Raw genomic sequence first — 26256 nt, 5'->3', positions numbered from 1 at the left:
TACCAAAGACTTACAAAAATGGTACTAACAGCTGCCTCGCTTGGCACTCAGCATTAAGAGGCTAATGTTAGGACTGGTTGGCCTGGTATCAGGATAATGTCTGCAACATGACGCCCCAGTACTAGGCATCAGTATAAACTGCCACACTACAGACATCGTAGTGATATGACTGAATTTTTTTAAAGCTATGTTAAAAATACAAATCACACACACACACACATCATTCTTTGTTAGACCATAAATATTTATATACTCTGATCTTTTTGAAGAAAGTAATCAGCTGAAATATGAAGATACTTCTGAAAATAGTTACATTTTATGTAGATAATTATTTCTTAGAAATCTGCTACATGCTACCAAGGAGTATTGAATCCCATCACTCATGATCTGTTTCTTGTCTATTATTTTTCATATGATCAGAATGTATTGAATATTCATTGCCACCTTTGATTTTTAGGATGCAGAGCAAGAAGTGGTTTAGTTTTTACCTATTTTCTTGGGGGGGTTCCAAACATTTGACAGTGTACTTGGTTTTAATTTAATTTTTTTATTTCAAACATTGTCTTTACATTTGTTTACTTTTCATATATAATAGATCATAAGCTGGAGGAAGTGATCACAAGTGACTATTTAGCAGATACGGTGAAAAAATTACCATCTCCCACAAGCCTTCTTTCACGTTTTGTTCCAAGTCCTGTAAGCGATCCACTGTTGCTGAAAGCTCAAAAACCAACAGAATTGTGTATGTTCAGGTGAGAAACAAAATGGCAAGTAAGTCCTATTTCCTTTCTCATGGGTTCATGGATGGATTTTGTATTTTCACTGGTACATAACTTTTACTTGAGAACTAACCAGAAATCCCTGTATTTGCTAGACAGGTCCAGTAGATCAAAGGTTTTGTCTGGCAGATACTCTACCAAATGGATGTTACAGTGCAACCCCATATAGCACAATGGTAATGGGTCCACAGAGTGCCATCATGCTGTGTACCATATCATGAATAGTCAAACAAGTCATTTAACTGAGGGGAAAAATGTCGATGTATGCTTATTTTCTAGGCTCAACAAAAATGGGAGGGGGTGGAGTATACAAGTGGCACAAACTACGTGTTTCACTGGCATAGTTACAATCTTAATGCATATTAAACAGAAAATAGTGAAAACATTTATTATTTAAGTTTCTTCAGAGAACTATGCTTTTGGTACCTTCATTTCTATAGCATGAACAGTTAAGGTATCGACATATACCAGAGATTCTTTTACACCAGTTTATGCCAGTTAATACCAGACGAATTTGTTCCTGTACTGCACTGAGAGACTGTCAGTTTTCATGTACCGACAACTATAAAAAGTGTTTTAAGTCCTGAAAGTCAACTATCTCAACATCAAAGTCTTGAAGCCAATCTATTCATTTCATGTAACTGTAATCCCATATCCCTGCTGGCTTTGATCAGTGATTGCTGATAACAGTGCAGTACCAGAAGAAGAGTCAGCATATTTCTTTGATGGAATTAGGTGGCATAATTGGATACACATACATTATGCATGTAATTATGCCTCCCTGGTCGAAATAGACAACGTACATTTACGGCTGGAGTTCCCACCATTATCAAACTATTAAAACATAGTATTAGATTGATCTTGCAGCATAACAAGCAAGGAAGCCTGGAAGTCAGTTTCTGCTGTCAAAAACAAAAGCCATCAGCAAGATAAGCTTGCTCTGCTGTAGAGTGTGATTAGTTGCTAGTACATGAAGCAATCAAAATTTAAAAAAAAAATATTTCTGTTTTACAGCAGTTAATCTAAGGTTTCGTTTCTTTTTGTTCAAAACAAATTAATAACCATGTTTGTTTGCCTAGGGACCAGCTTGAATTGGATTTTGAAGCTTTCTATTTATAGATGACCATAAGTTGTATGATCATACAAGCCATATAAGTGAACTCTGAACTAAAGCTGTTAATTGTGTGTAAATTAAGTTGGTGACTGACAGTGACATTAGTGGAATGCGATTATCTATTTTCCTATGATCCTTTCCATCCCAGTTTAGATATTTTGACATTTATGTTGGGGTGTGGGATCAAAGACAATTGACTTTTGAAAAGTTAGAATTTGCAACCACCTGGAGAAAACCAGATTTATGAAGTATGTGCTGTCTATTTGATGAATCTGAATTTCTCTAGGTTGCTGCATCAGTGACAGGTTTCTAGTCATTGTTCTTGGAATAAAAATGTTGAGAATTAAGTATGCATTTGTTTTTTTTATACAAATTTTATGTGACTTTCATTTAATATTTACTAATTTTTGTGTGCAGCAACAATGAAAAGGGGTTTATTGTTGATATCATGTGACTATTGGACCTCCGATCTTGTACACGTGTAGGTTACAAAATTTGTTTAGTTATGTGACTAGCAAACAAATGGCTAGTACCAGGTCAAATTTCATCATCACTGTCATAGTTTCATCTTTTCTGGCCTTGGATTAAAGACACAACAAGTATTATAATTACAATTTCTGAGAAAATAAATCATCTTCATATTGATTTAATGCAGGTATTTCTTGATGTAAGTTTGTTTAAATTTGCTAGGCTTGCTGTTTAGCAATGTCTCTATGCTGCCAGCATACCATGGCAGTGAATTCTAATTTTTTGATAGGCAATTAACTCTGACTCCACACCCCAACGTAATTTTCAAAATATTTAGAAAAGGATGGGATGGATCAGAGGAAAGTTGGACTGGTGTTGACACTAATTTTATTGTGTTAATTTATGATGTTGTCTATATATTTTCAATGCAGCTCCTGTTGACATATATATATATATATATATATATATATATATATATATATATATATATATATATATATGCTAAATTTTTTACAAGGTGAGGTGTCTTTAGACAACAAAATCTGTTAAAAACTTGACAGTTGATCGACTGCTTTAATAAAATATGTACAAGGTTGAGTACATATAGGATTATTTCAAAAGTAGTAGCAAACGTGTAACACATTATAGGTGAGTACATGATAACAATGTTGAAAAAAGTAGTAGCACTGAATTAAACAAAATCAGACAAATTTGTTTCTGCAAGCTAAACAAACTGTCAGCTGCTTTACAAATGTCCACATTTAAGTGTTTTGATACAATGTTTTGGATGTAGGTTATTGATAGATGACACGCAAGTCATGTACATTGGTTCCCTCCAGTTGAGAGCATGCAACTGACAGTGCATAAACATACATCTTCTTTAGCTGGTAATAAGAATGGCAATAAATGTAGTTAAATTTTTGCATATTGAATTTCCTCCAAATGTACTTTTTTAGTTCAGAAACTCCAAAATACACATGATGGGTTCAAAAACTTGATACACAAAACAAATTGTACTGTAATTTCAACTACATTTCCATCAGAAATCAGATTCTCCTTACTGCACTCAAAACAAAATGAATGTAATATTTAACAGTGTCTTTTTGATAATTTTAATTAAAAGAATTAATTTATTTCCTACATCATGATTCCAAACAATCAATGACAGAGGTGCATTTGATTCGAGGCTGTTACAGCACTGGTCAAATGACATGTACATCATATCTAATTTACTCCTCTAACAAATTCAGCCTATCACAAGCAGAAAAGCAAAGTTGAGTTGGATCAACAAAAAGAAAATCCATCCACTACAGACCAACTGAAAAAGTTTTTTCAATGTACATTGCCATTCATTCACAATATGACTCTAAATTTCAATTTTAAGTAGACCAAAACGAGAATTTTTTAAAACTAATGTCGATTGCACAGTGAAGTTCAAGGTCACTAGGCTCAGCGCTATGTGCAAATTAAAATTGTTACTATGTATTGATGTATTACAGTTGTGTATTTATTTTGAAGTACAGCATAAATTCAGTATTTTGTTTCTTGTAGTGTATTCTTTTTATAATTAAGCCTTAAGTTGAAAAACAAAGTGAGTATATGACAAAAGGTTACTGCATTTGTCTGGGAAAATATGAACTTGTTCTTTCAGACTAATACTTCACTCCCAAAGTTGTGCAGCATTACTGAGAAACTCATCAATATTTATAGGTTACTGCATTTGTATGGGAAAATAGGAACGAGTTTTTCGGAATGAATACTGCACGAACTTGTGCGTACAGTATATCCTTCCGACAAAACAAGTTCATATTTTCCCATACAAATGCAGTAACCTTTTTATTATATGCTCATTTTTTTATTCAACCTAAGGTTTAATTATGTAAACAAAATACACTACAAGAAACAACGTAAATGAATGAATGCCGTATTCCAAACTAAATACACAAGCGCAGATTTGACATTACAAAATGACGTCATTATTAATGCGCACATAGCTCCGCCCAGATAAATTTGAACTTAGTCGCGCGGTCGACATAACTTTCGAAAGAAAATTGCCTGTCTAGTTAAAATTGAAATTTGCAGTCATATTGTGAATGACTGGGCATTGCAACGACTTTTCCATTTGATCTGGAGTGAATATATTTTGGTGTTTTGTTTCGATTCGACGAAAGTTTGTGATTTTGGACTGGATTCATCTGTGCAAATTATACATGAAATACATTGGATTGAAGTGGCGTGGGAGAAGCGTGTTTATGTCTGCAAATGTGTTTTTGTTTCTGTCATTGAATGCTTGAAATCATAACATGGGGAAAATATGAAGTCTTTCAATTGCAATTTTCAAAAAGACGCTATGGAATTTAATGTGTATTTCATTTTGAGTGCAGTAAGGAGGATGCAATTGCACTTATCATCGAAATTACAGCACACTTTCGAAATGTGTTATCCAGATTGAAAACCTATGACATGACTCATGTAATTCGGATTTGCAGAATTAAGAAAAAACATTTTGAGGAAATTCAGGATGTAAAACTGTAAGTATATTTTATTTTGCCATTCTTATCACCAGCTAAAGAAAACAGTATATGCCTTGTTATTTGTAAGGACCTAATCCGTCATTTAATTAGCCTAAATCTGTAACATTATATCAACGCAAAATGTCAAGACAGCTGGGGTTTTTTGCAGTCCATGAAACATGTTTAAGTTCATTCAGAAACAACTAAACAACCACAACATAAAGAGCCTCTTACGCGAGTGTACATGATTTGTTTACAAATCAAAAGTGCTGGCGTCTGAGTCCGTTGTTTATTTACAAAACAAAGTAGTTCCTTTATTCACGTGAATGCTATATGTGTATTGTCGCACGCATTCAGTATCGGGGAATATGGAACGATTCTGTCAATGTAAAGTTAACAGGGAAAAAAATGAGCATATAATAATATCCCATAGAAGGTAGTAACCTGTAAATTTTTAAAAATCCCCAAAGATCCTCTAGAATTAAAAAAACATGCATATCTGAAATTTACTGCACTATACAGTTCACTCAAGTGTTAAGTTGCCCTTCTCTACTCTCATTTAACCAGCCAACTGTGAGCAATATAGACTTTTGGCAGTTGAGCTATAACAAACTTAGTCAGTGACACTTTAACTGGTTGCCTGGTTAAGAAACAGTGGGTAAACTAGACCTAGGTACCTTTGAATTATCTTTTGTCATTGCCACTTTTATTGATTGTTGTTCAAAGAAACAGCATATAAACTAGACATAGTGACCTTTGAATTTTATTTCATTAAGGTGTTTATTTGATGTTTGATGGATAAAACAGTTCAAAGGTAATTTGATATAATGATATTTGGGATATCTTATGACTGATGTCCTGTTGTTCAAAGTATGTGCAGATCAAAATGTTCAAACAGGTGGTCATATCCAGCAAATACAGGGATGTGAGGATGCATGTATTTATATAGTTTTGTGTGTGATTGGGATGTATGTACCCTAAAGATATGAGTATGGATTTATGTCTTCAGTAGTCATAAGCACAGTCTTACATTGGCATTCTCTCTGTCTCTCCTGCAAAAGAATTTGATGATTGGATCCACTATTTTTACATTTGATATTTAGCTGATAATGAAATTGCTATTTCAAGATATTCTGTTTTTTTTGTGATGTTGAGACAGTACAGACATTTAATTCTAATGGTTTGATTTTTTTTCTTCTAATTTGGTGGTTAATTTGAAATAATTAACATAAACTTTTAGTCATAATTTAGTGTCCTTTATGTACATATTTTGGTTACCATTCACAACTTACGTTCCCGGTTGTCTCTTCTCTCTTTTATGCAATTAATACATTATTGATTACCAAAATACTTATTATGTATATTAACTTTATTATATGCTCATTTTTTTCTCTGTTAACTTTACTTTGTCAGAATCATTGAGTATTTGATGATATTGCACACCTTCCTATTGCATTCACATGCATAAAGAAACTACTTTCTATTGTAAACAAATAATGGATGCAGATGCCAGCACTTTTGATTTGTAAACAAATCATGTATGCTCGCATAGTAGGCGCTTTACGTTTTGGTTGATGAAATTTGTTTCTGAATGAACTAAAGCAGATGTTTCGTGGACTGCCACATACCAGCTGCTTTGGCACATTCCGTGTTAACATTTTTTATACAGTGTTTCGGATTTAGGCTAGCTATACAGTAGATGGTAGATGCCAGACATGGTCCTTATAAATAACATGCAAGTGACAAGGCATAAACTTGTCTTCTTTAGCTGGTAAGAAGAATGGAAGAAATATACTTACAGTTTTACATTCTGAATTTCCTCAAAATGTACTTAGTTCTGCAAATCCGAATTACATGAGCCATGTCATGAGTTCTCAAGCTTGATTACACATTTCGAAAATGTACTGTAATTTTGACTATATTCCAAGTGCAATTACATCCTCCTTACTGCACTCAAAATGAAAATAAAAATTAAATTCAATAGCATCTTTTTGATAATTGCAGTTGAAAGACTTCATATTTTTCCCACGTTATGATTTCAAATAGTCAATGACGGAACAAACACACTTGCAGATGTCAACACGCTTCTCCTGTGCAGCTTCAGTCTGATGTATTTCATATACAATTTGCACAGATGAATCCAGTCCATAATCACAAAATTTTGTAGAATCAACAAAAATACCAAAATCTATTCATTCCAGATCAGATGGAAAACTTGTTGCAGTGCGCATTCATTCACAATATGACTCCAAATTTCAATTTTAAGTAGACAAAAATGCCATTTTCTTTCAAAAATTATGTCTAGCACGCAACAAGTTCAAATTTAGCTGGTTAGAGTTATGTGCCCATTAATAATATTGTTGTGTAATGATGAATCTGCGCTTGTGTATTTAGTTTGGAATACAGCATTCGTTCATTTACTTTGTTTATTGTAGTATATTTTGTTTATATAATTGAGCCGTAGGTAGAATAAAAAAATGAGCATATAATGAAAAGGTTACTGCAGTTGTATGAGAAAATATGAACTTGTTTTGTCGGCTGGATATACTGCACTCCCAAGGTCATGCAGTATTCCATCCAAAAAACTTTCATATTTTCCCATACAAATGCAGTGACTATAAATACTTTAATTAAACTTAATTTGTTCTGTATTCAGGTTTTTCCTATGACTAGCAAGCATGGGATTTACCAATTCCTTCACATGCAAAGATTATAACTAAATTGAATACCAAGCTTTCCTGTTTGTATGGTAATAGAATTTGAATATTCACTGATATTATCCATCCTCTTTTCTTTTTCTATGTTAGTATTTATTGACATTGACCATAACGCCAAACTGCATTCAAAAACTCTGTGAATAGAGTCATCTAAACCAAGTTTAATGACATTGTAAGGGCCATGGGTAAAGTTTTTAGAATTCAGACAAAAAATGAAACGAACATAGTTGTTGTTATTCTCCTTTATTTTTAAACTCAGTACAAGCATAACATTCCCTTTGGTGCTGAAGACAGGCAATAAAGGGCAGATAGTGGATTACATGTACCTGTTGAGTTACTGCTCCAGTGGCCTAGTGGTTAGAGTGTCTGCCTTGGATGCAGGAGGTCATGGGTTTGAACGACTGAGAAGTCATACCAAAGACTTATAAAAATGGTACTAACAGCTACCTTGCTAGGCACTCAGTATTAAGAGGTTAGTGTTAGGACTGGTTGGTCTGGTGTCAGGATAATGTGACTGGGTGGGACATCATGCTACATGTCTGCGGCATTATGCCCCAGTGCTAGACATCACTATAAACTGCCTCACTGCAGACATTGTAGCAAGATGACTGAAAAATTGTTAAAGCTATGTTAAAAGTCCAAATCACACAGTACCTGTTGAGTTAAATGAGGGAACTCCCTCAAATATTTCTTAAGCAAGTGATTGATTCACAATCATAATCACACATAGATATGTGTTAGGAATTATTTAATATAATTTCACTACATTGATTGTAGGTTTTGATAAATTTTCCACCATCAAATATGACTGTAATAACTAAAATTAGGCAAATTGTTAAATAACTACTTCTTTAAAACCGGGGCCCCGAGTGGCCGAATGGTCTAAAGCGCTCACCATTCTGGATCACTGCCATCTCACCTCTGTCTGTGTGGGTTCAAGTCCAAGGCTCGGCTAGCGCGGGTACATGGGAAAGCCTGCCAGTAGCTTCTCGTGGGTCGGTGGTTCTTCCCTGGGTTTTCCAGGGTTCTTCCTCCACCAGTTATACTGGCCGCCATGTATAGCCTATCTTGTGCTGAAAAATGGCGTTAAACCCTAGAACAACAACAACAACTTCTTTAAAACCACTTGACAATATTGTTCAGATTTTACAGAAAGTATGCTGGCATTCAGGTCTTTAAAATCTGTTGCAATTAAGCTGATCCACCATCAAATGTGGCCACTATTGCTAAAAATAGGGAAATAATGACTCTAAGTGACTTTTTAGAAGACACTGAACAGAATTTTCTTTCAAATTTGTACAGAATCATGCTGATGCAACATTAGATATAACTGCCAACATTAAAAAAGAAAAATAACGAAATAACTATTTTGAGAAACAAATACACTCCACAGAATTTTAGTGAATTTCATATAGACCAATCTGGCATAAATGGCTTTGAAATTTCTATCTGCGATGCCAATCCATAATCAAAAATGGCCACCATTACTCAAAATAGATTTATCTTGAAATAACAACTTTTCATAAATATGTTTCTGAAGTTGATCAAATTTTACATGAAGCATCATGGTCTTAAGGGCTTTGAAATTTGTACAAGTGTTGCTAATCCACCTGTAAATATGACCACAGTTACTAAAAATATATATTTAGACAGTTTCTGAAAAAAATTTCAACAATTTTAACAGAAAGAGCCTATGCTTTATGAACCTTCCGTTTTTAAAAATAATATTTCTGATCCACCATTTGATATGACCACCATTACTAAAAATAGAAAAATTGTTTCTCAAAAACTGCTCAACAGAACTTTGCCAAATTTGACAGAACACATCCTGTCCTAAACAGTTTTCAGATTTGTACCAATGATTCCAATCTACCATCAGCAGTTATTACTAATAAAAGGTTTGGTTTGGGGTTTTTGGTGCTTTACAGGACACCAACACTTTAAAGGTCATATGCTGTGGCAAGTAGAGTAAAGTGCCTTTCCAAAAACACATGGTAGCCAGTCTAGGCTGATCTGATGTTGAGAATTGTACCAGGACTCATCTGGTTAGTAGTCCAGCACTTTAACAGCTGTGCCACTGGATTTTACTAAATATAGATAATTAGAAAACTTTTAAATGTTATCCTTGGAAGACAAACTTAGCAGAATAGTACCAGATTTGATTTTTAAAAATGCATCCTGGCACCCTGTCAGTTTGATACCAGTGATGTTAATTTGCCATCAAAATATAGCCATTGTTGCTAATAGCACTAAAACCTTGAAACAATTCTTTCTCAAAAATAACACAGATGAATGCATGAAAGATTTTAAAACTTCTACATGTGATGCCAGTCAGCCACCAAATACTGGTGCCAATACTAAAATTTAAAAAGTATTTAAGCAACTTAATATCAAAATACATGTAGCCTCTTTGCAGAATTTGACCAACTTTGACACAAGTCATCTGAGTATAAAGACCTTTCAATATTAGACAGTAGATTCTGACTTGCCATCAAATATGGATGAAGATACAAAAAAACAGAAACCTTGAAGCAGTTTTTGTCTGAGCAAATTGATCTACAGTTTAGAAATAATTTTTCACATGATGCATCTTATTCACTCAGACTTCTTTACTTACTGCATTTGTTTATGGTTATTTAAGGTGTATGTCAGCCTTCTGAGCAGATTCTTGTTCTTACCTAACATACATTAAGATGGTCTTGGTGCATCTGAATTTTTAAATGATGCACTTCATATCATAAGTACGGGAAAATCAAGGAAATATATAAGGAATTTAATTGGTAAAGTGATACCTTAAACATTGTAAAGCTTCATGGTCAATACATGTACTAAATTTTGACAGTTATAATGTGTTTTGAGACATTTCTACATAGTATTATGTGTAAGGTATACTAATTTGTGAACATTTTCTTCAGAGATGTTGATGAGCGTCATTTGGAGGTAACCATGGGAACCAGTAGCAGTACTTTTCAAGAGGAATTTGAGAAATTAAAGTATATTGAAAATGAATACAGAGATATGGTAATAATCTTTTATCAGCATTTGCAATTAGTTTTATATCTAATTTTATGATTTTGTAATTTTATATTGTAATCAGCATGGCTCTGCAACTGTTGAAAATGACTTTATACTGTTGCTATGTAATCTTATCCAGATAAATGAATTTGAGGGACTGTTTTTGTTTCTTTGTTTCTTGGGTTTTTTTTACAAGTCTGACAGAGATGTTGACTTTGATTTTGAACAGACATGCATTCTTTCTTGTAGACACCATATTGAACCATGTGTACATATTTAGGTACAATTTCTCATGCTTATTATTAACAGATTTAAATCAATGATTTTGATGCATGCTAACTTTTTTTGTTTTTTTATAATGTACAAAGCATGATAAAATATACATTGCAAACCACAACCATGGGTACAGAGTTAGCCATTTCGTTTGAAACTGTTGTGTAGGTATTTTATGTTCGTTGCCCTCATGCTCATCCCAGATTGGTCATCTTCTGTTCCACCACATATTTCTTGTTGTTGTGGGGTTTAATGCCATTTTTCAGCACACGATAGGCTATGCATGGCGGCCAGTATTAATGGTGGAGACATATTTCTTGTGAAAATAATAACTGTGAAAAAAAGGAAAAGGAATTCATTTTTTTGACCTGCTGAAATGCCTTACTTGGTGTTTTTTTTTTCAGTTTGTGACCTCTGCCATAAATTGGCATGGTTTCTTGCCGTTGTTGTTTGTCAGTATCAAAAATGATAGGGAAACAAATCAACTTGAAAATAATAGGAGCACTGTTGATTGGTCAAAACTAAAAATATCAGTGTCTTACAGTTACCGCTATTCGTTTAAAATGGGCAGGAGTAACATTCAAGGCAAGGGATCAGATGAAAAGTTGTAGGTCATTTTGAACAGCCATATATAAACTAACAATATCAGTATTTGCTTGCTAGATGGCACAGTATTTGGATTTTAGTGATTTTCTTAACTCCACAGGTCATAGACCAGAGAAGCTTGTGGGATGGTCTGTTGTCTATCACCTATTACCTGACATCAATCCATCCTTTTGTTTATTTGCACAAGTTTGTTATTACTACTCCTAAACTGCTTGGAGGATTGCCATAATAATAAGGTTGGTAATAAATATACTTATACACATGCATTCATCTGTCTGACTAGTTGGTTCTAAAATGAAAATGGTTTTGCTGGGATATCCAGCATGGCAGCCATGGTGACCATCTTCAGCATCCTGTTTTTGCTTCTCCTCCTGAATGGAAAGTCATGTCAACATTAGGTTTTTGCCAGAAGAATTCTTTTGATATCCAGTTGGACCTAAATAAAAAATGGTGCTACTTTGACTTCCAATATGGCCAACAGAATAAGCATTATGCAAATCTTGTTTTTTCTGATCAACCTATTAAATAATATCAACATGGGAATATACTAAAAGACCTTTTAAGATGTTTAGTTGGTCCTAAAATGAAATGCTGGCAATCTAACATCTAATATGGGCACCATATCAGCCTTCTTGAAAACCTTGTTATTGCTACTCCTTCTGAACAGAAAACCATAGCAGCATGGGGTTTTCACCATTACATTTATGATTTCATGATGGCATTGAATACAAATGGTGCCAATCTGGCCACCATGTTCAATATGGCCAACACAGCAGCCGTCTTGAAAATCTTATTGCTACTCTTCCCAACTGGAAAGTCATTTCAATGTTGTGTTATCACCAGAAGAATTTGTATGATGTCTAGTTCATACTAAATGAAAATGGTGCTGATTTGATATCCAGTATGATCGCTATGGCATCCATCTTGAAAATCTTGTTATTGCTGTTTCTCCTAAATGGAAAGTCATATAATAATAATATTAATATTGTCTTTATTTATAGCGGGTAACTCAGTTCAGTACAACTAATCTCCCTTGAAGCCCTCAAATTATGATCAGTTATCTTGTGCACCAAATAAGGGTTGCACTATGGAATTTACCATTCCAGATCTGGCAACTAATAAACTTTAGTCTTTACCAATTATTACTATTATTAACTAATATTTCCTTCATAATTGTCTTCTCTGAAATTTTCCTTTTCAAATTAATCAGAGTTGTTAATTTATGCATTCATCATTCATACAACCTCAAGATATGTTGCACAAGTGGACTTGTATGATTTTAAAACAAAAATCTGTTGTCACCAGCACAAGTCATTAAATTTTCAATCAACAGTTATGTTTTTTTCTGTGAAATAAATCCCCATCTGAAATATGTTTGATTTTGGTGATTATTAATATCTACATTAACATTTTAATATTGGGAAAAGCCATATATAGAAATATGTCATCCTTTCCAGTTTTGCTATTGACTGTATACATTGTTCCTATGCATATTTTGTATTGTATACATGGTATTATTATTTGTGACAAAATTATATTTATTTACAACATAATAAATTTTAAAGGAGCTGGAAGAAATTTTGTCACCATTTATAAGGAATAGCCATCTGCAAGATGTCACAAAGGAAGCAGGAAAACAGGTTCTTCAGCATGCAGCTACCTATACAGAAGTCGAAAAATTAGGTAGTATAAACCAGTCTGTCATTCCTGGAGTTCAGTTCACAAATGGGAGGAGCAGGGCTGTAATCTGAATCCACTCCACATGTTACCACCATGCAAGAAGGTTATCTCCCCCTAAAGGAATTTTCAGAAAAATTGAGCCCAAAAGCAAAGACCAGAAACACAGAGAGCCTTGATGAATGTCCCATCCCTCTTGCTGGCCCTGGTTTGCAATGTTTGAAACTCCATTATGCCATATTTGGTTTAGTTGGGCTACAAAAGTTTTTAATGAGTAACTGTAGGGTTTTGGTTCACAGGAGCTGGTTTTAGTTGACAGGAACTAGTGTGCTGCAGATTTTATTTGTGTCTGAGACTTTCTCAACTTTTATATCAATTCTGTTTAGGACTAGCTCATGGATGCTCAGGTCAGACTTATTATATTGATAATAATAATAATAATAATGTCTTTATTTAAAGATTGTAACTCAGTAAAATATTATCTAATCTCCCTTGCCCTCAGAAAAGGTATATATACAAGTATCTTCATGTAAATGTTTCTCATGAAAATAAGTACATTTACAAATACATACTAAAATACATTCTGAAAACAGGAGAATTTAGCTTCATATATAAATTTTTGTTTCATCTATCCATTAACTATATTTTGAAAATGACTTTAAGTAACATCTTCATGTCTTATGGCAGTTAATGATCACTTCTTCTTAAATATAACTTTAGGCTATTCTGCATACATGTGGCATACATTTAAGTTTGAATAAATATTCTACTTTTTCATAAAACAACATTAAGTACAAAAGTAGCGAGATGTTAATACACTGTATTAATAATACATGACCTTTTTTTTACATACTTTATAAATATGCTAATATAAAGGATGCAAAACCAAACAAGTGATAAATTTGAAGAGTAACACTGTAATAAATCCAGAAGTCAAACTTGAACTTGTATTTTCTAGTTTGTTTGTTAATATATAGGTTTGAAATACTGCATGTACATTTTTTTCAGAGATTTAACTGAATCAGTAGATTCAGTGTGAGCGGGAAGTGAGTTCCATATTTTTACCCCTGAATACTGCAGACTTCTCTTGAATTGTTCAGTGCAAGGTTTTGGTACTTCTAAATTGTTAAAACTCAATCTTCGATCATAGGGAGGAGATGTTTTGTAAACAGGGTTCCTAGGCTAATGGGAACAAATTGGGAGAAATTATTTTTTCCCAACCATGAAAAGTCCTTGAATTTTGCAGATATTAATGAAAGTCAGGAAAAACCTGGGAATTTTGTGCCACCGCTTGATGCCTGAAACAATCACGAAATTGAGACGTAACTAAACTGATCATGAGTTAGATTTATCTATTTCTAACCAGAATATTTGGAGGTTGCAGTATGGATCATTTGGGTGCTTGCAGTAAACATATATGCTGAGTCAATCCAAATGCCCAGGGGATTAGATTTGCCTAGTAGACTTTTATTTTCAAAGTCAACTCGATATCTGTATCTTTCCTTACATGGAAGGTATGAAAACCGGTCTAGCATCACAAGAGGCCAACATGATGGTGGCAAAGCGTATAAGCGTATCCCCTTTCCAGATGGCCTAGCAAACTTTAAGTGTTGTTAGATCAAGCGATATATGCATGAAACTCTGAGTATTAAAATCCTTATGTCGTTAATCTGCTGAAAGACAAGATAAAACTGTGCTGTTTGTGAAATGTGACCTGCTACTCGTGATTTGCATTGCTAGTCACAGGAGTACACAAATCTACCAACCCACAATTTCAGATGTAGAGAAAAAGATAATATTAAATGAAAGTCATATACTGGTTGTAATAAAAATACAAAAACGAAAGAACACAAAAGTTTCCATATTTATATGTTCAGAGAACAACTTCTAGAGTTTTGTTGTATCATGTGACTACCATGATGACATGCTCTCTGCTTGATAAATCAGACTGGCTAGATTGCTGGTTTTACAAAAAGTATCTGACTTTCACTTAATATAATTGAATTTCTGTATAACAACATTAAAAAGGAGTTTGTTGTTGATATCATATGACTATTAGATTTCTGATGTTGTCTGAAATTTGTGAAGTCATGTGACTAGTAATGCAAATGATGACTAGTAACAGATCAGGTTTCATCTATGCCGTAGTTTCGCCTAGTCTGTCAGTGAATAAAAGACATAATGATTATAATACTTGCCATTACTGAGAAAATAAATCATTTTCCTATCGATTTCATACAGGTGTAAGTTGATATAACATAAGTTAAAATTTTCTATGAACACTGGCAAGCGATTACTTTAGGTCACTATGGCACAGTGGCAGCAAATTCCAATTTTTTTTATGCAATTGCAATGACCCCCATCCCAACCTAAATGCCTAAATATGAAAAATGGGGCAGAATTAATTTGGAGCTGATATGAGAAATTGCCGTCCCTTGTATTATATATTAAAAAACAATACGAGCCCCTGTATCAATACAAGTTTGGGGACTGGTCTAACTAATTACAAGAAGACAAGTTGATTCAGTCCTTGTTTATACAACAGTATATAATTTTGAAAGTCTCTGGTCAAAATTTAAATCAACCCTTTTGAAAATGTTTTTTAAATGATGGGTTTTTAACCAGATCGTCTTAAGGAGAGGTTGTTTGAAAAAATCTTGTTTGGGATTTTATTGGCACAGATAAATTCAGGGTTAAACTCTTTTCGTTACAAGACAAGATTCTAATTATTTGTGTTTATTGTTTTTTTGTGATATACTGTAATAGGAAATGTTTACTTTCTATAAGATGCATGCTTCTTTAGAATTAAAGGTTTGAAAGGAAACAATATATATATATATATATATATATATATATATATATATATATATATATATATATATATATATATATATATATATATATATATATAGACTTATTTAGAATTAAAGGTTTGAAAGGAAACAATATATATATATATATATATATATATATATATATATATATATATATATATATATATAGACTTATTTAGAATTAAAGGTTTGAAAGGAAACAAAACTAATTTATGTTCATCATGTTGTTCCCACTTAGCAACATAATGCAGGTCAGCAAATTAATGTTTATAATGTTTTATTCTGTACATTGAAATGACTTTCCTTGCCAATTTATATGAATATAATCAAACTTGTTTCGTTTGATACATTTTGTGGTTTTGTACATGATCATCTTTTCTGACTTTTGATGTTTTTTGGAGAGTCTTGAAAGAGAAACATCTTTAGATTTAGAATATGCATGGTTTTTAATCTAAACTGTTCTTTAATTCCATTCAGTAATCGTCATATGTGAACCTTGAAAAATTTAATTTTATCCTGGAAAAACCCTGGAAATGACCTGGAAATTTATTTTTAGAAAAGCATTGGAACCATGTGTAAAATAAATTAGTTATGTACTCTGGAACATCTCTTTGATACATTTAAAAACATGAACTGCTTTCAGAAATTTTCTCAGTTATTTTTAGGACACATGGTACTGATTGTATGGAAAAATTGGAGCCAGTCTGGAAATGGGTGAAGGTTAAATAGAGTATATATGGGTTTGGCTGGCCATGATTGGTTGATAATGAAAGTTAGATTTTAGTAAAAAGAATCTTTTGAGAGTTTATCCTTGTTGTAACTGAAAACATTAGAGACATTGTTTTATTGATGTAATTTCAGTCCTTTAACAGTCTTGAGTTTGGAAAACTCATCACTAAAGTTAGCACCTGAATCTTTGGTGTGGAATTGAAAACACATTTCAAAGACATGTAAGTTCCGAAAATTCCGTGGCTCATATCTTTTTCTTTACACAGAAGCTGCCATCAGGGATGCATCTATACTGTACTGATAAATATAAGTTTGATCATGAGAACTCAGAAATAAGTTTGATCATGAGAACTCAGAAATTTAAAGTTATTGAATTTTTAATATCATGGTGTTTGCATAGGTTTACTATGAGAACTGAATTAGTACCATTAGTCCATTAACCATTTTAATTCGCTGAACATGTCTGCTGATGATGCATAAATGGGGACATCAAGAATCAGCAGAGCTGCTTATTTATGGAAATTTGTGAATTCTATCTAGATGGTAACTAGTAAAATTTCCCCATATCATTGAGCAGTAGTCAGTTGTTGAAAGTATATATGCATTATGGTAGAGACTAATGGAGTAATTTGACAGGTACTTTTTTTATTCTACTAAGCAATGAAATCTGAGTGACCTACTCATATTGTCTACTTGCTTTTCCCATTTAAGACTTATGTCAAAAATTACTTCCAACAGCTTTACATGGTTTATTTTCGACTGCCTTCTTATTATTGTACAATGATATGTCTTTCTTCTTTTGCTTTTTAAGTTTGTTAGATGTTCCCATAAGCGTGCATTTTGTCTTAGATTCACTTATTACCATCTTATTTTGTTATGACCACTCCTCAGTTGATGTAAGGTCTGATCACAGTTTGCAGTTCAGGGTATACATATTGCTACAAGTTGTTGAATCGTCTGCAAACTGTTCAGTATTTGTGGATTACAGAGTGGAATGTTATTGCTAACTAAAGAAAGAGAATGGGACCCAGTAGAGAGCCTTGCGGAAGGCAGTGCCTTATATATCAGGGAGTAGAGTGATTATTTCCAATAGAAACTAGTTGATTCCTATCACAATTGAACCAGTTTTTTGTATGGTCATGAAATCTATAAACAGTTTTACTTACTTTGGAGAATGTCATTTGAAACTATGTCAGCAGCTTTCTTAAAATATATTATGCCAGCAGTTACGTTACCATTATTCATTTCTTCCAGTCATTGGTCAGTTGTTTTGTATGAGCTGTTTCAGATGAATGATCTTTTCAGAAGCCCAACTTGTTCTTGTGGAAAAGGGAAAAAGTACTTAAAGTGGTTATAAACCTGTTTTGCCATATATTGTTTAAAAAAATCTTTGATAAAACTGGTAGTATAGAAATGGGTCTGTAATTTTCAGGATCACTTCTGCACCCTTGTTTAAAAATAGGAGTAATTTTAGGAGACTTTAGTTTATTTGGGAAGGCTCCTGAAGTAATAATGAGGTTATTCTAATATATAACAGATTGTATTATAACTTGTGCTGATGAATGTAGGACTTCAAGTCCCACCTCATCTGTACCACACAATGTTTTTGTGTTGATTTTGCTAAGAGTGTAAAGAACATTACTTTCACTCACAATATCAAGGGCAAATTATAGATCATCAGGAACTCTAGCCTTTACAAAAGTTATTATGGGGTTTCAAGATTACAACCATTTTGTTCCCTTTCAGAATACAGTATATACTTTTCTACATTGTTAAAGAACTGATTAAACAAAATAGCTATATCCTGTATTGAAGAAGCGTTGCTGTCATTATAACTTACTTGGAATGGAGTGCTTTTTTAATGAATTGTGCTCATTCGGATACTGCTACATGGAGCTAGAATGGTTTTTATTTTAAAAAAATATACAATATGCATAGTAACTTTTCTTAGATTCATTTATTAAAAAGTTACTTTATTTTGCCATTTTCTTTAGCTCTCTCAGTCATTAGTTTTATGAAACTTGTCCTTTTTATATCTAGTTTCCTTTATTTCAGAAGTTATCCATCTAGGTTGATTTGTATTTTTTTATGTTGGGTAAACTAATTTTAATTATGCAGTGCTTGTCACTATTGCTTAGTTAATCTATTTTCATGTTAAAAATCATTTGAGATGAGCCAGGTGTGAAGGTGGAGAAAGTCTGGGCTGTTGTGGAGAAGGTATACCTGGTGTTGCGACAAGGGGTCTTACCTGTTTGGTATAGACCTGGGTTGATTGATTGAGAGGTCTAGGAGATCATTGAACAATGATCACTGGGGTCACAGTGGGGTGATGAGGACAATCCAAGCAGTGGATTTTCTGACTCTTTGAAGAACTTGTGGTAGCAGCCAAAGGGGTGGGAAGGCATACACGAATAGGCAATTCCACTGGAAGCTGCATGTATTGACTGCCCAGACTCCCTAATCTGGATCAAGAGACACGTAACAGGTGGAGTTTGTTGTTGAGCTTGGTTACAAACAGGACCACTAGAGGTCTTCCCCATAGGGAAAATAGGGACTCTTACAGAGTGGTGAAGAGACTATTTCTGTGAGGATGTCTTGGTCTGTTTTGGATAGGCTTTCTGCTAGTGCATTCATCTTGCCTGGAATATGGCAAACTCGGATTGTGAAATTCTCTGAGGCTGCCCAGATGAAGAGATTCCAGGCCTCCACACAGATTGAAAGGGCATATGTGCCTCCTTGATGTGATACGTAAGCTACGATGGACATGTTGCCTGAGGAGACCATGACACAACAGCCCCTTATTATGTTGATCCACACTTGCAACGCTAGAAATACTGCTTTAATTTCTAGGTTGTGAAAGTGGGTCCAAGAGCTGTAGAAAAAAATTGCTCTCGCTCTAAATGAGCCCCCTAACTGGAGCTGATGCATGACAATTGGGCAGCAGAAATGGTTGAGAGCAGGCATACATGAAAGGTTCCTATATCAACATTGGCTGTTATAAGGGCATTGTCAACACTATCAGTGGCATTGAAATACTATTGGTACTTTTTGTAGAGAGCAACTCTTACCTCATTCTTGCTCAAGCCTGTGCTAGAGCTACATGATTTTTGCTGGAGTCTGAAGCTCCCATCAGTTTTCTTGACAGTGGGTAGCTTTAGATAAAAATCTGTCTTTGGACTTCCCTTGGTAGAATCTAACTGCTTGATTTTGTTTAAATCATGGCATGTCTTTCTGTTTTGCATCTGCATCTTACCATGAAGAGAAGTCAGTTGTTAATAAGATATTGTCCATCAGTGACCCAGATCTTTAATTGTTCAAGAGACTCTTCAGTTACGATATTGGATGGTCATGGCAAAGTCAAACTTGGGACAGGAAGTAGAACAGTTACTAGTAGTGTGAAGGGAGTGACTTCAAAACATTGTCATGGAAAGCTTATCTGGGTTGATGAAGAGAGCCTTTTGTAAAGTAAAGTCAAATGGCCTTTTCCTAGTATAATGGCCAGCACTGAGCCATCTCGCATTACCATGTCCTAGGAGGGGTTGCAAGCCAGGGCTAATCCGCTTGTCATTATTGACTAGAATGACCACTGATATCAGTACATTGGTCTTGGAAACCTCCAGAAACAAATGTAAAAGGGTCCCATTTATCTGTTTTGCAGTCATATAAAATCTGTATAGGCCTATCTTGATGATTAACATACTTGCCAAACTGGCAGTCATTCGCCACTGAAAGGACTTGCTGGCCTTGACATCATGCAAGCCAACCCAGTAGTTGATAAATCAATGGAGATTGCCTCACCATTTCTAACTCAGGTTTGTTTAACAAACATGAATCAAGGTGATACAAAAATCCTTTAAAGTGGATGCCCGGTACCAGTCTGGAGTGCTGTACAAGATAGTGCTGGTTGGATTGGAGCTCATGGCCATGCACAGTATAAATTAACACAACAAACATCTTTATGGCTACCATTCCTGACATCTTATGCAATGCAAGATACCATATGCTTTGTTGAGCCTGTTTAGATAAGGATTGGTATCCTGAGGTTAGTTTAATGCAGTTCTAGCAAAATCAAGTAACATTTGCCATATGGTGTGTGACAACCAGTTAGGGATAACAGCGCAGGATGATCCTTCACAGTGGCCATTATGAAAATCTGCCCTTGAATGGGCATAGCATGGCATATTCTTATAGTGGCTGATGCTGCTTGGTAAGCCAATGCTCCTAGTAATGGCATCTTCTGTTTTACTTGATTGCTTCAACTTGTGATTGTGCACCAAGGATGGCTAATATGTATGTCAGATAGACTCAGTGCTGACCTCCGTAAAGCCTTACAACTTTGCAATACAATCCACATGCAAGATGTCATTTGTGGTTATCTGCATGAACGACAGTTTTAAGATCACAAGTACCAACTGGATGGTATACCATATTTGCCCAGTGGTTCTAAACAATGCCTCTTTTCTTTTTCTTTTTTTGCTTTTAGTCATTTGAAGGACAAAGCCCAAATTCTTCACAAATACACTCACAGGCACACTAGTTATGCATGTTATCAAAGGTGTTCCAGGTCTTTTGCTGTGGAAGGGGACACTGGTGCTCCAAAACAATTTTTTTGGCCTGAAAGCAGACATGAAGCCTCCAAAGGCTTTGTGCCAATGGGTCAGTCACTCTTGCTTGTGTCAGGAGCCTGTAGACATACTTCACCCAACTCATCGTCAAGCATTATTAGACCCATCTCTTTTTTGCAGCAGTCTCTGTTGTTAAAGTGCCGTAATTCATCCATCTCAAGATCAAATCCTCCTCCTACATCTTATTAATGTGTATTGTACATACAACCATTTGAAACACATTAACAAGATGGCATTCTTGATGCCTTCTACCATGTATGGGAAACCTTTATTGTGAAAAGCATCTGCCAGTTGGTTGTCATCACCAAAACCCAATTACGATTGGCCAGGACCAGCAGTTCCCCGTATACTTTTCCATCCTGGGTCCTTGGGTGTCAAGAATCCAGGACTACATCTAGCCTTCACAGTTAGCCAAAAATCATCTGATGCCAACCAGAATTTCTAGAACTGCAAGATCATGCAAAAAAAACAATGATTAAAATCTCTGGCAATGAGGTGTTTTTCATTGACAGCTTGGATGTATATGACCTTTTGGTAACCAGAATAGGGTCTGCTAGGGTATAGACAAGTCTGCAATATAGAAAATATTTTCCCAGAGGCTGGGCACTGAAAATGATGATGACATTGTGGAGGAATTTGACATCTCTAACACCTATGGGAACATATTTGTTGTGCCCCTTTGACTTAAAAAACCTTGATTCTTTCATGTCACACTACCAGTCAGTTTTGTGTGACAGGCTGGATTATGAGCTCACCTTTTTGACAACTTCTTCTGATTCATCTGCTTGGTCTTATGGGAAACACTTAATGACTTTTTGAATATTTTAATTCTGAACTACATCATTGTTTTTATGACATTTTATTTCATGCTTTTTAATACATATATTTAAAATGGAATATCTTGTTTGCCAGCTTGTGTCTGCTTAGTAAATATGCTGCAAAGATTTATATCCTTAAAAACATGTAAGTTTAATTTCATTCCAAAATATTGGTACCATATGATCATTAAGGACTTTACTTCAGTAGCTCCTGTAAGTATCTTGACAAACAGAATTATTATAATGAAGCCTTACTTTATATTATGTTGAGATTTACTTCTACTACAGCTACTATTTAAAAAAGCAACTTTTCTACCAACAAGAACAGAATTATATAAGTACCATTAAATTTTGGTTTATAATAATTTTTGTGATATAAAGGGACATCTCAAGATTGCAAGAAAAATTGTGTTAAAAATTCCACAAAATACTTGTTTCACAGTGAAACATTGATAATTTTCAGATTAGGGCCCAAAAATTGTAAAGTTGGCATTGTTCCTGCTTGATGTCCCTGCAAAAAGTATAAATGGCATCATGATGCTATTTGGAAATTTTGCTGCTGCCTTTGCCAGGAACACCAGAAAGTTCTACAGCATGAAGTTATAGATGGTTGAAGTTACTGTCAAAGGCATTTATGATGGGTAATTCAGCTAAGTGCTTCGACTCTATCAACAGTGGGATGGGGTTGGGACACACTTTGCCATGTGGCAGGCTTCAGCACACTGAGGTTGCTGTGGGGGCAAAACACCTGCATCTGGCTAATGTTACAGTTGGAAAGTACCTCACAGATAAGTATGCCATATGGCTGCATGTATTCACCAAAGGATGATTCCTTAATGGCAGTGGAAGAAGAGTTGAGAATGCAAGCAAGATTGTATCCAGATTACTAAAAAGGCCATGCAGCAGGCCTGATGTACATATACCTCTATGTCATCTTTGACGCACATCAAATTGAAGTTCTACCCTTGGAGAGAATACTGTGGGCTGATCTCGCTATCGGCACATAGGGATTTTTCTGCCAGTCCAATTGCAGCATTTCCTGGCCATCATTCCTGAGAACAAGCAAAGCTGTTGCAGTTCTCGAACCAGTTGAGCTTGTCCATTGCTGTGAAGAGTTCAGTAATGCTCTCATTGCCAGAAGAGATCGGTACAACATGAAAACATTCTGCATCCATATCTGTGAGGATCATGTCGATCTTTCAAAAGGACTATATCCAGGTTCCTTAGTGAAATCTTGAGTTTAGCAGCATAGAAGACAGTTCACAGAACCTCATCATCTTCTGTAATCTTGTCTAAGCACTGTGTTCAGGCCATCTTTTTTCTTGGTTTCATCTAAGTACTTGTCCAGGGGTCTTCTAGCACTGAGCTGAAACAGAATTTGATAGTTTTTGAAACCGGTGTCTAGAAATGGGTTTGGTCATTGAAGTAGGCTGGCTTTTTAGGCTGCTGACAAAGGTTTGGTAAGGGCCTCTGAAATGTATTCTGCTTAGGCTGTGGCCCTAGAACACTTTTTAATGTCATATATACCATATACAGTGGAGCCTCGTTAATCCGGACTCTGTTTATCCGGAAACCTCGCTATCCGGACATAATTCAATGGGAACGGAATTCCTAAACGTTAATTTGCTCTGTTAATCAAGAAATCCACATTCTGGATCCGGAAATCAAAATCGGGGACCAAAGTGTAAAATTACATTAAAACTTGTCTCGATAATCCGGAAATAATCTGTCCAAAAATAAGAAAATTCGAAAAATCGTATGTGAAAATACAATCAGAAGAATAATACATTAAACACAGTAGTGAAGCCCATGAGAATCTATGGCCACTATCAATAACTAAGTAGCGTGACCATATTGTAACCAGCGATTGTATAAACAATGTCTGTTTTAGCTAGTCGCCGACGGGGGTGTTAATAATTAAATAAACACACTGGGATCAAATCGTCCACACTTTTTGACATAACATATGGTAAATAAATTAAAAGTGTCATTAAGCCTCTTTGTTGTTTACCAATTGTATGTAACAATCACAGTTTATTATTTGCTGTGCAAATACAGTTGACATTTTTAAGCTGTGGACAGTATAGGGCTTCAAAGAATCCAGGCAAACAAAGGTTACAGACTTCTTCAGGAAATTGACATAATAAATGTATGTACAGTACGTACATGTACATGAACATAGTGTGATGTGTTCGATGTGTTAATTGTCTAAACTTCTATTTACTTGTATATGTATGTACAAGCACATGTTATAATAATGTGCAATAAACACAAATTAATAGATGTATTCATTAATTTATTTCAACCATTATTGAATATACAGTACATTACATTTAAAGCTAGCATATACATGTACATATATACGGTGTGATGATATCGTAAAATAAAAAATGTGCATGATTCAATTATCCGGAAAACTCGTTAATCCAGACACATTCACTGGGAACGAATGTGTCCGGATTAATGAGGCTCCACTGTATACTGGCTTATAAGTCCACTCGGCTATAAGTCGACCCTCCTGCCCTTTTAGGGCTATAAAGCCAATGTCTCTTTGACCCTCTTATAAGTCAGGGTGTATTTTACAAGTGTGATCCATCTGAAGGGGTGACTTATCATCAGTGAGTCAGAGCTGCACTTTGGAAAATTAAGCAAGCCAAACTGAATAGATAGGCAATGACAGAATCATTGTAAAATACAGCTGTAAATAAAAACAACCTCTTCTACTTGGCACTGAACAAGTATCTAACTCATGGCTTGATCAAATGGTTGTCATATGGGAAAACAGGGTGCTGCCTTTACAAGATGGGGGAAACAAGTACATGTATTAAATAAATTTATGGCTCGATCAAACGGAATGTCAACTTGAAAACAAAGTGAATGCTTCCTTTACAAGCCAAGGACTTATTGAGCCATGTGCATTGAATGAAAACTTGAAAAATAACACCTGGGAATTATTTCTCAAAATTTTATTGCATCAGACAGTGTTTATACAGCAAAACACAAATATTAATTCAAATATAGGTTGTTAGGTCTTGCACACAAATGGAAGCAATATACTTGCTAATAAACACCCACAGTAAACAACATTGATGGACACTTTACTTTGTGGTGAGTTGTTTTTAATGTACCGGTACAATTTTCAAATTATTACAAATCCAAATAAATGTAGATAGTCAAGTATTGTATAATGAATACCATCATGAAATGAATTAACACAGTGCATACAACACAACACACAGCCTTGTTTTGGAAATTCTGCTTTTTCCACACAATTGATAGGGGCATAGGTGGAGAGCTCTGATTGTGTGGAGACTTTGCACAATTTGTCCAGACAACATTTTCCACAACAACTTCAATCATCCACCATTAGCTATGGCAAGTGTTATGGTCCTACAACATATCTTTGGGTATATACTGTGTCGGGTGGTATTATTTAAATGAGAATTTGTACATGTGAGAGTGCTGAGGGCCACAGAAAGGGTAGGCTGTCCCTCAGGACATATTACTTTGCAGTCTTTAGGTTTAAGTTCTTGAAAGTTCCTGGAGTGGGGAGAGAGGCACCCTTATAATAGTTGAAACATGCAGGGTGGTTTCAGATAACAGTGCTGCATGCATCAATTTTACCCTGAATGAAATTGAATGCCAGCCAAAGGGATGACACCGGTCTAATGTCACTAATATAAATAGATACTGTAGAATTTTTCACCCTGTTCTTTACTCTCTTGTTTAGTTTGCAAGCAAGCCGAACTCTCGAGGCACATTTTTGTTCAGAGATAAAACATGTATAGATAACCCATTGTAGCATGTCATAGAAAGCAGATCATTATAATTGCAGCCTTAGGTATAACCAGTTCATAAATGTATATGATATGAGGCTAGGACAGATAAATTTGCTCAAAATTATAATTTCTGAAGATGGAAGATTTTTAAGACCATATATATATATTTTTTTAAAGTCAGGTTGAAAAGAACCGATAAACATGGGATGATGTTGTGAAAGAAGAATGACATTTTGAAGAAAGTATCTTGAAGGATGCAGAGTTTCTCCACAGAACATTGCATAGTCATTGCTTATCCAGGAGTGTTTC

The 26256-nt window shown here is 34.7% G+C and overlaps 1 protein-coding gene across 1 annotated transcript in view; it reads left to right on the top strand.

Moving 5' to 3' along the window:
- Window positions 1-19465, top strand: part of LOC149806865 (uncharacterized) — a 47758-nt gene extending 28293 nt beyond the window's left edge. The window contains exons 6-10 of the mRNA XM_089978038.1: window positions 596-752; window positions 10507-10612; window positions 13051-13168; window positions 18896-18980; window positions 19339-19465. Of these exons, the coding sequence (XP_089834164.1) occupies window positions 596-752; window positions 10507-10612; window positions 13051-13168; window positions 18896-18980; window positions 19339-19465 (593 nt within the window). The remainder of the gene's footprint in view (window positions 1-595; window positions 753-10506; window positions 10613-13050; window positions 13169-18895; window positions 18981-19338) is intronic.
- The last annotated feature ends 6791 nt before the right edge of the window (window positions 19466-26256 follow it).

The sequence above is a fragment of the Sinohyriopsis cumingii genome, chromosome 1 (genome assembly GCF_028554795.1).
Source record: "Sinohyriopsis cumingii isolate HCF-2022 chromosome 1, ASM2855479v2, whole genome shotgun sequence".
Taxonomy (NCBI): domain Eukaryota; kingdom Metazoa; phylum Mollusca; class Bivalvia; order Unionida; family Unionidae; genus Sinohyriopsis; species Sinohyriopsis cumingii.
The sequence above is the reverse complement of the archived record's forward strand: the minus strand, read 5'-3'. Positions and strand labels throughout refer to the sequence as shown.